Source organism: Vipera berus (assembly GCF_964194415.1).
Source record: "Vipera berus genome assembly, chromosome: 14".
In the NCBI taxonomy this organism is placed as follows: Eukaryota; Metazoa; Chordata; class Lepidosauria; order Squamata; family Viperidae; genus Vipera; species Vipera berus.
Genome location: NC_138217.1, coordinates 8,999,331 through 9,012,990, shown reverse-complemented (window position 1 = coordinate 9,012,990; position 13,660 = coordinate 8,999,331). Strand labels below are relative to the sequence as shown.

The 13,660-nt window shown below is 43.2% G+C and overlaps 1 protein-coding gene across 1 annotated transcript in view; it reads right to left on the bottom strand.

Moving 5' to 3' along the window:
• The window catches only part of CLTCL1 (clathrin heavy chain like 1), a 49,161-nt gene that overhangs the window by 31,814 nt on the left and 3,687 nt on the right, over positions 1 to 13,660 (bottom strand). The window contains exons 2-6 of the mRNA XM_081339267.1: positions 9,343 to 9,550; positions 3,431 to 3,699; positions 2,539 to 2,700; positions 2,310 to 2,423; positions 610 to 783 (exon numbers count right to left, since the gene is read on the bottom strand). Coding sequence (XP_081195393.1) covers positions 610 to 783; positions 2,310 to 2,423; positions 2,539 to 2,700; positions 3,431 to 3,699; positions 9,343 to 9,499 — 876 coding nt within the window. The 5' untranslated portion in view covers positions 9,500 to 9,550. The remainder of the gene's footprint in view (positions 1 to 609; positions 784 to 2,309; positions 2,424 to 2,538; positions 2,701 to 3,430; positions 3,700 to 9,342; positions 9,551 to 13,660) is intronic.

The window sequence follows — 13,660 nt, the reverse complement described above, 5'->3', positions numbered from 1 at the left end:
CTGTGTCTAATCTACCTATCTACCTACCTATCCACCTACTCTGTCTCTGTCTCTCTCTCTGCTATCTCTTTCTTTCTGCTCTCTATCTCTCTCTCTGCTATCTCTCTCTCTCTCTTTTTGCTCTCTCTCGCTCTCTCTCTCTCTCTCTCTCTCTCTCTCTCTCTCTCTATCATTTATGAAAAATTATTTGGCTGCCCAACTTGCTCTCAGTGACTCCAGGCAGCTTACAAGGATAAAAGCTCAATACAAAAACAGTAAAAAGGCAATAACGCGCAACCACTCCGTTCTGACAACAATCAAAGGAGCCATTAATGAGCTCATCCCACTCTGGAGTCCCCAGGTCAGTTGGCAAAACCAGGCCTTCAGGGTTTTGTGCCAATCTTATCTCCGCAGGGATGATGTTCTGCCACCACGAAGAAGGCCCTTCTTCTGGATACCACTAGATCAGGGGTGTCAAACTGCTGGCCCGCGCCCACTCCAGCTCCGGCAATGGGGGAAAAGTCGTGATACGTCGCAACATGTCACATGACAAGTTTGACACCCCTGCGCTAGATGGACCTCCTTGCAAGGGAGACCCCTACGTTTCTAGCCTTCCAGCAACCGTCTTACCTGTCCCTTTTTATTCACCCCAATAATTCCAGAGGTCGGTTCGTGAGGCGATGTCACAAATATCGTTTCAGCGCTGATTCGGTTCATGTAGATGCAGACCCCGGATTCCAAATCGTACATGTGTATGTAGCCGTATTTGGTGATCAGATAGATCACACCGTGCTTTGTCCCAATCTGTTAAATGACGGGAGAAGAGGACGCTATTATCTCTGTCCAGAAAGACTGCGCCTTAAGCCCTAAATATTTTTTTAAAGTTTTATTGATTTTCTAGTGGTGGCTGAGTTGATTGATAATTCAATTACATACAAATATCTTTAGTACAAGTCTCAAACTACTACATTAAGTATTTCCTCTCTTTTCCCCTTAGTATTTACTGTATCATGCTTAAACTAGTACAATTCTTATTGTATCAATTTAAATAAAAGTAACTGTCTTCCATTTATCAATAATTTTTAGTTTATACATATCCTGGTTATTTTAACATCCAATCTTTATAGACAATCAATGTCCTAATTAGTTTTTCCCAATTTTTAGTTTCCCATTAATATTTAAGTTTAACATTTAACATTTATAATTTCCAAGTTTTAAAAGACCACAATTCCCTTTTATTGCAATTCATCACAAAAATCTAATATTCAGAATACACATCTTATCTATTTAAATATATTCCATTTCTCATCCTCTTACATCAACTAGTTAATAATACAGGATAACATTCTTGTTTTCTATTAATTTCCAAATGTCTTAAATTCAATAACCAAAATTTTCACTTTTTCTTTAGCAGAGGATCCCAGCAACATTACATCCCAAGCAAATATATAGATTTCGTGTGTTGTACATTTTAATCCAGTGTCAATAATTTTCTTTCGTCTTCCTTGCGCTTCTGGGTGGTTTGTTAAATATATGGTTGGCAGTCTTTTTATGAATAGAACATTTGAAACCTGGAATACACGTAGTCCTTGACGTACGACCAGATTGTTAAGTGAATCTGGCTTCCCACATTCACCTTAATTGCTGGAAGCCGGCTGAGAAGGTCCTGGGACAGTGTAACTATCATCAATAAGGTGACCATGGGGATGCTGCAAAGGTCGTTAACTGTGATCAACTGTCATAAGCCACTTTTTTTCATTGCCATGGCAACTTTGAGGGGTCACTAAATGAGCTGTTGTACGTCGAGCAGCTGCCTGTTGTCAGAGCGTGCACAGTCTTCTTGTGCTGAGATAACCCAGGAGTAAACGCAGTAAGCAGTGGCTTGTATTAAAGTGTGGTTTTTCTTACACTATCTACAACAGGGGTCTTCAAACGTGGCCCTTTGATGACTTGTGGACTTCAACTTCAGGCTGAAGAATTCTGGTAGTTGAAGTCAACAAGACATCAAAGGGCCATGTTTGAAGACCCCTGATCTACAATATCATACACCAGGTACACCAGAAACAATACACCAGGAACAATATACAATATACTGTACATGCAGCAGGATCCAACAAACCACAATTACAGCAGGAAATGGAAGGGAAAGAACACATCAGCAGGGCCTTCTCTTTATACAAAGGCTCTTCAAGAGACACAGACCTTGCTGAATCATTCCCATCATTACATCTTGCATTACATATGCTGGTCAGCTGTTAAATACCTGCCCGGGGGAGGGGGGGTTATAAAGGGCTGGAGAGGATTTCAAATCTGCTTCCCCTCTCATTTACCTGCATGGCAACCGGGAAGTCTGTCTGAGCCTCAGGGGGGAAAAAGACATCGACCGCTTTTTTGACAAAGGGCTGGTTTCCTGCGGCGGGCTGGCCCACTTCGATGATGTGAAGCTGAAAAGAAACCATAAAAGGACAATCCGCCGTTTCACTCAAAAAGGGGGAAAGCTGAACAGCAACTTGGCCAGGGTGTGTGCGCTAAAGTTTACGCAAAGACCCGTTTAGTTACCTTGCCTCCTGCGGGGCTGCGGACCGCAAAGCAGAACAGGGTGGAAGGTTTGGCGTTTCCTTCGACTTTGAATTCGGCAAAGGCTGCCGCATGCCCCTCAATGGGCTGGGAGACTTTGCGGTCCACGGAATAGAGCTGCATGGCGCCCACCACGCGGTTTTGCTAGAACAAAGCCAAAACACATCACAACAAAGGGCTGCAAGACCCATCAATGCATCCTACACCCTTCCCGCCACAAGAGATCCCTGTCCTATGAGCCACACGATTCTCAAATCTGTTCAAGCAATACGGCCCTGACCCTGGCTTCAGTGATTCAAAAAACGAATTCTTTTGTTTTGTTCAGTGAAGATGCTTCAATTATTCACGTATTATTAAAGCAATCAGCGAGTGGCTAAGGCATCTTAACCAAGTGGCTAATTTCTAGTATTGGCTTTAGGCGTGAAAACTATCCGGGTGACTGTGAATTCTAGTGATGCTTTAGGTAGGAAAGCCAGCTGGGCGAATTTGGGCTAATCACCAGGAGACGGCAAGTTCTAGTTCCAGTTTAGCCATGAAAGGTGGCTAGATGACTTTGGGACAATCACCAGGAGAGAGTGAATTCTAGTTCCACCTTTAGCCATGAAAACCAGCTGGGTGATTTTGAGTCAATCACTCGGAGATGGTGAATTCTAGTCCTGCCTTATGCATGAAAACTAACAAGGTGACTTTGGGCCAGTCCCCCCCCTCTCTCATTGTCTCTCATTCTCTCTCTCTCTCTGCCCAGCCGAACCCACCTCACAGGGAGGAAGGCTTATCGTGTATGTTCAACCCTCCCGCCCCCAAGTTACTTATAAAGTAAGACAGGTGGGATAAAAATCTGGTAAATAAAACAAAATTCCAGAGGTGTCCCTACCTGAGCCGAGATGCCAATTAAGAGTAACCATTTTTGATTCTCATCTGTCCTGTAGTTGATGATTTGGCAGCCCGCAAGACTGGCGTGTCGGTCAAACATCTTTTGCGGCAAAGAATCTCCTTCCATGCTCCAGTGATAGACTGCCGTCTCGGTCACTAAAGCCACCGTGTTGACCGAGATCCACTTCCAGAAAATCACTTCTTCGGCCATCGTGTGCGCTTTCATTTTGCTTTTCATCTCTATGTTAAAGATCTGGAGGGTTTTCCCCGCTGGTTGGCAACAAGACAGGAAGACAAAATAAAATTAAAAAATAATAATAATCACAGATCTCCCAAATATTCCACCCAGATTTAATTCTCCCGCATCTCTGACCTCTTTGTACCATCTAAAGAGGGTTAAGACTGCTCCACAGCTCTTGGCAACAGATGCCGGAAAAATGAAATACTAAGAAAAAGAAAGTCACTCACTGCGGACAGCAGCTTAAAACAAGCTTGGAAGCTGTCTCAGTGCAGCTTGAAAGGAACCCGTTCATCTTACCCTCTCAAGCCACTCAATGAGCAGCGCTCACGATTCAAAGCATGAATTTGGATGACCAACTCCTTATCTACTGGGAAAATACTTCAACCCCACGATCATCTACATGAGTGGACTAAAGATTCACCCCACTGCGTATGGAGCCGAAGGCTTAAATACTGATCCTGAAGCAGACATATTCAGAGCTCAAAAAAAAGGGAAAGTCGAGGATAGCTGGTTAAGAGGAATATATAAACCATCATCCAGTATTTCCAATATCCAATCTAATCTTTGAGGGACTGTCAATGGGAAGGGGAGGGCAACCTATTCTCCATAGGACAAGGAGTAACAGATGACAGATTATCAAAGAGAAATCCAATTTAGAATTAAGGAGAAACTTCCTAATCAATCAGTGGAACGACTTGCCTCCAGAAGTTGTGGGTGCTCCATCACTGGAGGCTTTTAAGAAGAGATTGGTCAGCCATTTGTCCAGAAAGCTATAGGTTCTCCTGCTTGAGCAACGGTTGGGCTGGAAGACCTCCACGGTCCCATCCAACTCTGTTATCCTATAATTCTATAATCTAAAAACAATAAGTAAGGGACGCGGTGTCTCAGTGGGTTAGGATGCTGAGCTTGTCGATCAGAAGATTGGCAGTTTGGCAGGTCAAATCCCGAGTGCCGCGTAGCAGAGTGAGCGCCTGTTACTCGTCCCAGCTTCTGCCAACCTAGCAGTTCGAAAGCACGTAAAAATGCAAGTAGAAAAATAGGGACCGCTACGGTGGGAAGGTAACAGCGTTCCATGCGCCTTTGGATCTAGTCATGCCGGCCACATGACCACGGAGACGTCCTCGGACAAGCGCTGGCTCTTCGGCTTTGAAACGGAGATGAGCACCGGCCCCTAGAGTCGGAAACGACTAGCACGCATGTGCGGGGGAACCTTTACCTTTACCTTAAAGACAATAAGCCTCTTTAAGTAACCAACTGTGCCCTTTTTGCAACGCCTTATGAGGAATGAACACTAAGGGGGGGGAAAATGTTTGGGTAATGTATCAGCAGCTTAAAATACATTTCTTCCAATAACGTTAAAATGCCTCTTTTCACCTCGGTTTTTTCCTCCATTTCTCTCTAGGTGTAGCCCACCCGCACCCCAAATGGAATGCACTTATTAAGCAACATTCATCAATCATCTCAAAACTGTTTTAATTAGCCATCAGGTTATAAAATACCCTATTTTGTCTGCCTACTTCAAGGACGAACTTCACCAATGATGTTTTGATTCAGACTGTGGCCGGTGTTGCACGACCGCTTACTTCTAAGTGAAACAGCTTTGCGGTAAAATGTCACTTCCCTACGAAAAATTCTCCAATCTATAAGCTCTCTCTGCCTCTGTTGGTCTTCTCTCAGTTACGACTGCAAAGCAATGGAAGGACTGGGACAGCCAGAGAAAGAAGCAGGGAAGAGCCAGGGATCAGGGGAAAACACTTGCAGATGAGAAAGAAAAAAGGCCTCGTGAAAAGCTATTCCCCACGGCCTTAACCCATAAACGAAGCAGTTAGGAGTGAATTTCAATTCCTCTCCACTTCTGCCCTGGGTTATTTACAAGAGGCAGCAAGTAAACCAGACCCGGATGGAAAAAAAAATGGCCTATTCTAAAAATTAACTGGGCTTTCTTAAGAGAAAAAAATAATAGAAGCAGCTGCAAGTCCAAAAGTAGCTTAGAAGGCTTTATTCAGGAGAAAAGATTTTAAGAGGAAAACTCCACCTTGATGATCAGTTGGGGGGGGAAACCCTTCACACCCTTTTTAACAGTTGCTTTTTAAATATTTTGGCTCCACAAAAATTACAAAATGAATTGGGTGGCTATATAAATTGGATGGATGGATGGATGGATGGATGGATGGATGGATGGATGGATGGATGGATGAATAGACAGACAGACAGATGATAGACAGGAGAATGATGATGATGGATGGGGTGATAGATAGATAGATAGATAGATAGATAGATAGATAGATAGATAGATAGATAGATAGATAGATAGATAGATAGATAGATAGATAGATATAATAGACAGAGATAGAAATAGAGATAGATAGATAGGGATGGATGATAGATTACATAGATAAAATGATAGATAGATAGATAGATAGATAGATAGATAGATAGATAGATAGATAGATAGATAGATAGATAGATAGATAGAACAGAGATAGAGATAGATAGACACACACACACACACACACACACACACAGGTATTGGAGAGAGAGAGAGGAGAGAGAGAGAGAGAGAGAGAGAGAGAGAGAGAGAGAGAGAGAGAGAGATGGATATTGGTACTGGGGAATAAACAGCAGGCAGAGGCTACACTGAAAAAGAAGTGACTGTATTTCTACCAGTCACCTGTTCAACTTTTAGGGTAGCGACAGAGAGGTTCCCCACCAGCACGGGAGCGCTAAGATTTGATTACGTTAAGGACCAGAGTGGGCCCACAGAATTTAAGGGTCAGCAAAGCGAGACATTTTTATCCAGCCTTTCGGCAAGGTTCCTTCCAGCCGATTATGCTGCAGGTGGCCACTGCATCAAGCTTAACCACAATAAAGTCTAGCCTCTAACAAGGATTAATCTAAAGCTGCAAAGTGCCACAACTGAATGACATTGCTTATCTTGGGGAGGCAGGCATCTGTTCTCTATTCAGGTGAACTAAAAAAAAAAAAAAGAAACACCAACACAAACGTAGACCAGCCTGAATAGGTGCGTCACATCCAAGGGGGTGGGGTGGGGGGCAAGAAAAGCTTTACATCTGTGCGACAAAGAGCACAAAAAGTGTGGTTTCTGCATTCCCATGCTGAGTGTATGGAAATGAAGTGCTTGCATTTCCCCCTTTCGTTTAACACGGAGGCGCTTTTTATGAGACGGTGCAAACAGAAAGTGCTTGTTGGGGTTACGGCACAACGTAGGGGACATAAATACGAGGACGAGAATGCGCCCAATCGCTGGGAAATGCCACATGCAATCGGTATGCACACAACCACACTCTTAGCCACCGTTCAGAGAAGCCGTTACATTTCTGAAAGGCTGGCGTTATTACCTTCGTTGCTTGTACACGGAAAAACAAGCTTCAAGCCAAGACATCTGATGTGGGTTCACCACAGTCTCTATCGGCCCAGAACGCCTGCAGTTCATTAGCTTAGAACAGACCTTGATCCGTGGGTCTCTCGGCCTTTAATGGTTTGGGACCGACTACAATTCCGTGGCTACCGGAATTCCCAGGGCTTCACGTATTTAAGAAAAGAGGGGGCGAAAAAAACAAACAAACCCCAAGAGGATCTAATGGTACTCTAAGTCAGGGGGGGTCTCCAAACTTGGCGATTTTAAGACATGTGGACTTCAACTCCCAGAATTCCTCAGTCAGCCTAAAAACTCATGCCGGCTGAGGAATTCTGGGAGTTGAAGCCCAAAAGTCTTCAAAGTTGCCATGGTTTCCGGCTTTGAGTGATCGTATATTTGTCCACTTAGTTAACTTCTGTCTACCTACAGACTAATATGTTAGTTCAGGGGTCTTCAAAGACATGGCCCTTTTTATGACTTGTGGACTTCAACTCCCAGAATGCCTCAGCTGGGCACGCCGGCTCAGGAATTCTGGGAGTTGAAGTCCACAAGTCATAAAAGGGCCACGTTTGAAGACCCCTGTGTTAATTTGAGCTGTGTTTCAGGTTTTCAATAAGTATTAGCTTTCCTGGTCAATGGACCGATTCGCAGGGGGCCACGATAATTGGAGCTGAAGCATTATGAATGCTGAGTCTTTGATTACTTTTTTTTAAGTAGGGCTATTCCCCTTTTGCTGTGTTTTCATCTATACTTCCAGGCCATTTTTAGCAAGCTTGCAAATTGAACGGTTGCCCACGCCTACTACATAGCTCAGGCTCATAAATTTCCAATATAATTGGTTATCTATAAAATCGTGGACCCCTGCGATTTTTGCCACGAATTCCTGGGAACCAAAAACCACATTTAGAATCAAGTAGATGACTAGCACACAAGACACCATGCTAGCAAAGGTCTCTCATAAAAATATTTGTGACTCAATTCCTTGCTATTCATTAACTGTACGACGATGGGATGGATGTGCACAAAGCCATCCCTTGGTACAGTTATAACCAGCAAGTTGGGAAGCGGTATATCTCAAAGGAAGGTAACAATTTTCCCCCCCCAAATTCGAGCCGTCGCATCTAGATCCCAATTAATTCCGCCACGGAGATGCCCAATTGCTCTTTTTTTTTTTCTTCCTCTCTTCCAGATTTCAGTACTTTTTATGAGATTAGACCATTCCATACTGTTAAAAACATAAAGGTTTGCCATTGTAAAATGAACTCACCGTCTGTATTAAGACAAGAATGCAGGAAAAAAAGTACAGAGTCAGTTGGCAGTGAAATTATTTTATATCTAAAAGAGTTTGCGTGCCTACTTGCAGAGGGACATTTTTAATGTTAACCAAATGTTAAATTCGTCATTCCGAACCAACTAAAAGTCATCACTGCTGCTGAGGCAAAAACTAACCCACAGAAGTGGTTCTGGAGGCAGGAAAACTTTCTGGAAACTTGGAAATGGTAGCCTCTGAAATTCCCGGTGGCCTGGAATATCCGTTTCCTAATCTTCGGGTTAATTTTTAATCATTCCCTTTGGGGATTTTGAGCAGACTGCCCCCAATCCCTTCCTCACAATTCAATTCCATGACTGCCGTTTTCAAGTCTCTCAATTTACTGTCAACAATTAACAGGCTGACTTTCATTTTAAAAAAAAATAGCCTTTTATCTGTGTTTTTCCCCTATGCGCTTTTTTAAAAAAATGTCTTCTTTAGTGTTGTTCTGTTCTTATTTTTCTTCCCCCCCCCTTTTTTTGGAGTTTGTACAGGTGGTCCTTGGCTTACATCCAGTTCGTTTAGTGACCGCTCAAAGTTACAACGGCACTGGAAAAAGTGACTTATGATCATGTTTCACACTTACGACCGTTGCAGCATCCCCAATGGCCATGTGATCAAAATTCAGGCGCTTGGCAACTGACTCGTATTTATGACAGTGGCGGCGTCCCGGGGAGGTCCCCTTTTACGACCCGCTAGCCAGGAAAGCCAACGGGGAAGCCGGATTCACTTAACAACCGTGTTACTAACTTAACAGCTGCGGCGATCCACTCAACAACTGTGGCAAGAAAGGTTGTAAAATGGCCCCACCCTCTCTTAACCAATGTCTCGCTTAGCAAGAGAACGGTCAGGGCTCAACTGAGTCGTAAGTCAAGGACCGCCGGTACAAAACTCCCCGAAAGGGGAAGAAATAACGCGGTGATATATATATAATTTAAATAGCAATACAAAAACTAACAGGAGAAAACCGGTCGGCCGACGTACCTTTCAGAGCGATGACTTTGGAAGCCGGGTTCATAATGGCACTTTCCGCAGAGATGGGACGCCGAATGGGGGTGGTCGGATCGCTCAAGTCCACAATCACCACCTGGGATTGCTCCCCAACTTTTTCTCGGATGCAGATGAATTTGTCCGACTCCATCGTTAGTGTGCTGAACCCAATGTTGGCTGGATTAATTCCAAGATTTTGGAGCTGGGGGGGGGGGGAGAAACAACAACAACAACAAGAGCCATTTAGTTAGAAGGCTTTCTCTGTCCAGTCATTTCTTGACCTCGTTTTTGGAGGGTGGAGAAGAAGACAACAAGCCTCTGAGTTCTAATGGACGGGAATTTCAAACTGGGACTCCACCAAATGTGATGTCGTCGCCTAGAATTCCAAACAGGGAGGGGAAAAAAAAGCTAACATGGGAAATCCGGAGAGTGAAGTGCAGATGTTCCAGGGAGGTAACGAATTAAGAAAGAATGCGTTGCAGAAGTTCTTCAGGAGCTCATTCTTTCTCCAGTTACTTCAATGTTCAGTGTCTGCGGATATACCAGAAAGAAAAAGCTTGGCTCCTTCAAGCTGAGTTCTTGGAAGCTACTTGGGCACGTCCGTGGTATTTTTATTATTTATTTATTCAAATACCCTTTATTTTTACAACTAACTCAAGGTGGCGGACATATCCAACGTGCTTTCCTCCTCTTCTTTTCCCCACAACAACCACCCTGTGAAGTGGGTTTGGTTAAGACAAAGCGAATGGCCCAAAGCTAAGCCTGCTTTCATGCCTAAAGTGGGACTAGAATTCAGAGTCTCCTGGTGACTGGCCCAAAGTCACCCAGCTGGCTTTCATGCCTAAGATGTGACTAGAACTCACCGTCTCCTGGTGATTGGACCAAAGTCACCCAGCTGGCTTTCATGCCTAAAGTGGGACTAGAATTCACCATCTCCTGGTGATTGGCCCAAAGTCACCCAGCTGGCTTTCATGCCTAAAGTGGGACTAGAATTCACCGTCTCCTGCTGATTGGCCCAAAGTCACCCAGCTGGCTTTCATGCCTAAAGCGGGACTAGAATTCACCATCTCCTGGTGATTGGCTCAAAGTCATCCAGCTGGCTAAGGTGGGATTTGAAATCATGGTCTCTTTTCTAGCTTGGTGCCCTAACCACTAAACCAACTGGCTCTTTCTTGGCAGTGACTTGCCAGTGACTTGTATGAATGTCTTTCAATGTCCCAGTCTAGTCTACAGCCTCCTATTCAAGTCCTAATCAGGTACCCTTCGCTTAGAAGGGTAAATACCCAATGATTTACCAAAATGCATATAGAGGACAAACGAAGGGACATGTTGTGTTTGAAAAGTGCCAAATTAGTCACTAAAAGATTTGTACAGGACTGGAATGCAGTAAAGTGCAGAAGGGAACTATCTAATATCTTACAGGGGGGAGAAAAACGAGAGGCCGGCTTTCCAAAAACTGTACGTTCATTTTGCTCTCTTAATATTAAAGAGGTTTATGTATGTTTCGTGGAGGCTGCTTAATAACTGTGCCTAGTAATCTATCTGTAAGTAGCTGTCAATTGCTGAGAGGAAAAAGCCAAAAATATAAAATAAAAAATTAGACTGCATTATGGAACGTCAAGCCAACCAGGAGTTCTTAACTATAGTTTCTGTGATATTCAGCTACAACAGTGTTTATTTCTCACAGCGACAAGCTCGTTCACTAGGACCGGGAACTGTTCTCAGACGTCACTATCACGCTGTTAAAATTGCATTTTAAAAAAAAACCCAATAGGAAAATGACACCATCTAAAAAGAATTCTAGATTCCTTTCTACCGAAGACACGGCATAGATTCCAAGCACAACATAATCTTGAACGTCCAGCTGCCAAGCAAGGCTGACTCTTAAAACAGATCCTTGGAATTGTCTGCTATCACCTCTAGGTAATTTCGAGGTTCTCAATTACAGGAAATCCTCGAACATGCAAAAACAGCTCATTCAGTGACCCTTCAAAGTTACAACGGCAGGTAGAGGAAGTCACTGGAGTAACGCGGGGGGGGGGGTTTGGACTGGCCTCTAGTTCACCATCAGATTCAGAAACTCATTTTGCCCCTAGTCATTCCTTTTCAATCCAGTGGCTATAAAGAGAGAAAAAAAGGGAACAGGAAGCCCTTTGTATGCTGCCTTCAGCTCCTAATATAGATAATATAAACAAAATCCCAAAGAATTCTAGCTGGCTGCAATACCTAAATAGAACCACTTCCGAGTAGCAACTCAACAGATATTGAGCCCCAATAAGTCGAGACTGTTTGGGTCCTCAAATTTGGCCCCTTTAAGACTTGTGGACTTCAACTCCCAGACCGTTGCGGCATCATCCCCGTGAGTCACGTGATCAAATTTCAGCCCGCTTGGCAAGTGACTCGTATTTATGACGGGTGATCCCCTTTTACGACCTTCCGATTTCCTTAACCACCTTAAAAACTGCAGCGATTCACTTAATAGCTGTGGCCAGAAAGGTCCTAAAATGGGGCACAACTCACTTCACTGTCTTGCTATGCAACGGCAATTTTGGGTTCAACTGTGGTCATAAGTCAAGCATTAGTGCATAGGCAAATGGTCATTTATAGGCTCCGAGCAAACAAAATATTTACGGGTCAGAAACTTTTTAAAATTGACAGGATCTCATTTTTCAGAGAATGTTAAGGGTTTAGTTTCCCTACCTAGAACATTTCAGAAAACTGAAGAAATAATAATAATAATAAATAATAATAATAATAATAATAATAATAATAATAATAATAATAATAATAATAATAAAAAATCCCTTTTTTCACTACTTAGTCTTCCTCCCAGAGCCTTTTCTGATTTAACGTTCAGGTCACATCCCCTGAATTAAATCAGAACTAATTTTGATCATTTTAAATCCGTATAAATAAATGAGCACTCCTTACTTTGGTTCTCCCCCCATAAAAAATAAGTGATGCTCTGGAATATTCAGTTGCTGGAGGAACTAAGCTGTTTTTTTTTAATCCAGATTGACTGACAGTTTGGCTACTGTTCTACCGTGACCAAGTAAAACAGCAAAGAAATTGCAAGAGATGGCAGAAAATCTTTTGCAGGCAGGGCAAAATAGGGATCACAGAGCGGTAGTTAACGTGGCACACACACACACACCCCGGAAAAAAAACCCACAATAGGGCAACAACAGCATGGCAATTATTTTATACAGTATATAAATGCCCATCTGCCCTAGCTGAATTGATCCAGATCACAACTCTTAAAAGACATCATTCTGTACATCCTTAACAAATTAAGAATAAGGAGAACCAAGCTCAAATCTCTTATTGAGATAAATCTGGGGTCCATCCTCCCTGCATTATCGGAGGCAAATCACAAACAGATTTTAGGGAAAAGAAACTGGAAGTGCCATAGCCGGAAATGTTAAGGAAGAGAGATGGAGCAAATGACGCAGAACCCAAACATTCCAAAAAATATATATGAGATAAAATCTAATTAAACTTATCGCGTTTCTTTCTTCTTCTTTTTTTAAATTACTTTGAGTTTGTGCTTTCATCCCCAAAGACTGATATGCCCCATAATCAACTAGAATTTTAGACTGAAAAGAAACCCAAATCACAGCAACATTCCTAGAATTATTATTGGTTTCTGCTTTCAAGCCGGCTGAAATTCAAAACTTTACATTTTGTAGGGCACCCGGAATCACCCGTGTGTGTGTGTAAATTAGGCGCCCTAGACATTTGCGAGACAGATAATAAAAATGAATTAGGGCTGCAAGGGGAAGCCTACGTTTTGTGAATCTCCCGTAGGACCTATTTCCAAATCAGTCTCTTTTAGACTCGGGAGGGAAAAGCAGTTTGGGATCCTGCATCACGCCTTACGTGGTTTTTCCCGTTGAAAGGTTTAAAATATGCTGCTTCTCAACCAGAGCAGTCCCCAGGCCCCCTCCCTGTGCCTGGACAACCCCCCCCCCAATCTGCTGATGCTACATCTCTTTACGGAACGCCTTAAAGCTGCTGAAATAAAACTCGCCAGGGTCCAGCAGGAAAAAAATATGTCCTAAACATGACACAATAACACGGGAGGGGGGGGAGTTGGAAATGGATGGACTCAGTGGCCAAGGCAGGGGCAACAGACTGAAAGCAATTGGGAAATCCACTTCCGGTCCCTCATTCATTTAGCAAATTCTTTTAAACTCCTGCCACAAATTCTATTTTGTTTTTGTTTGTTTCCCCCCCCCTTTCCTCTGTCAACCGCTTTCCGACAAACCAGCTCTTTAATATAAGGGAGACCCTCCCCCACTTAAGGGGAAAA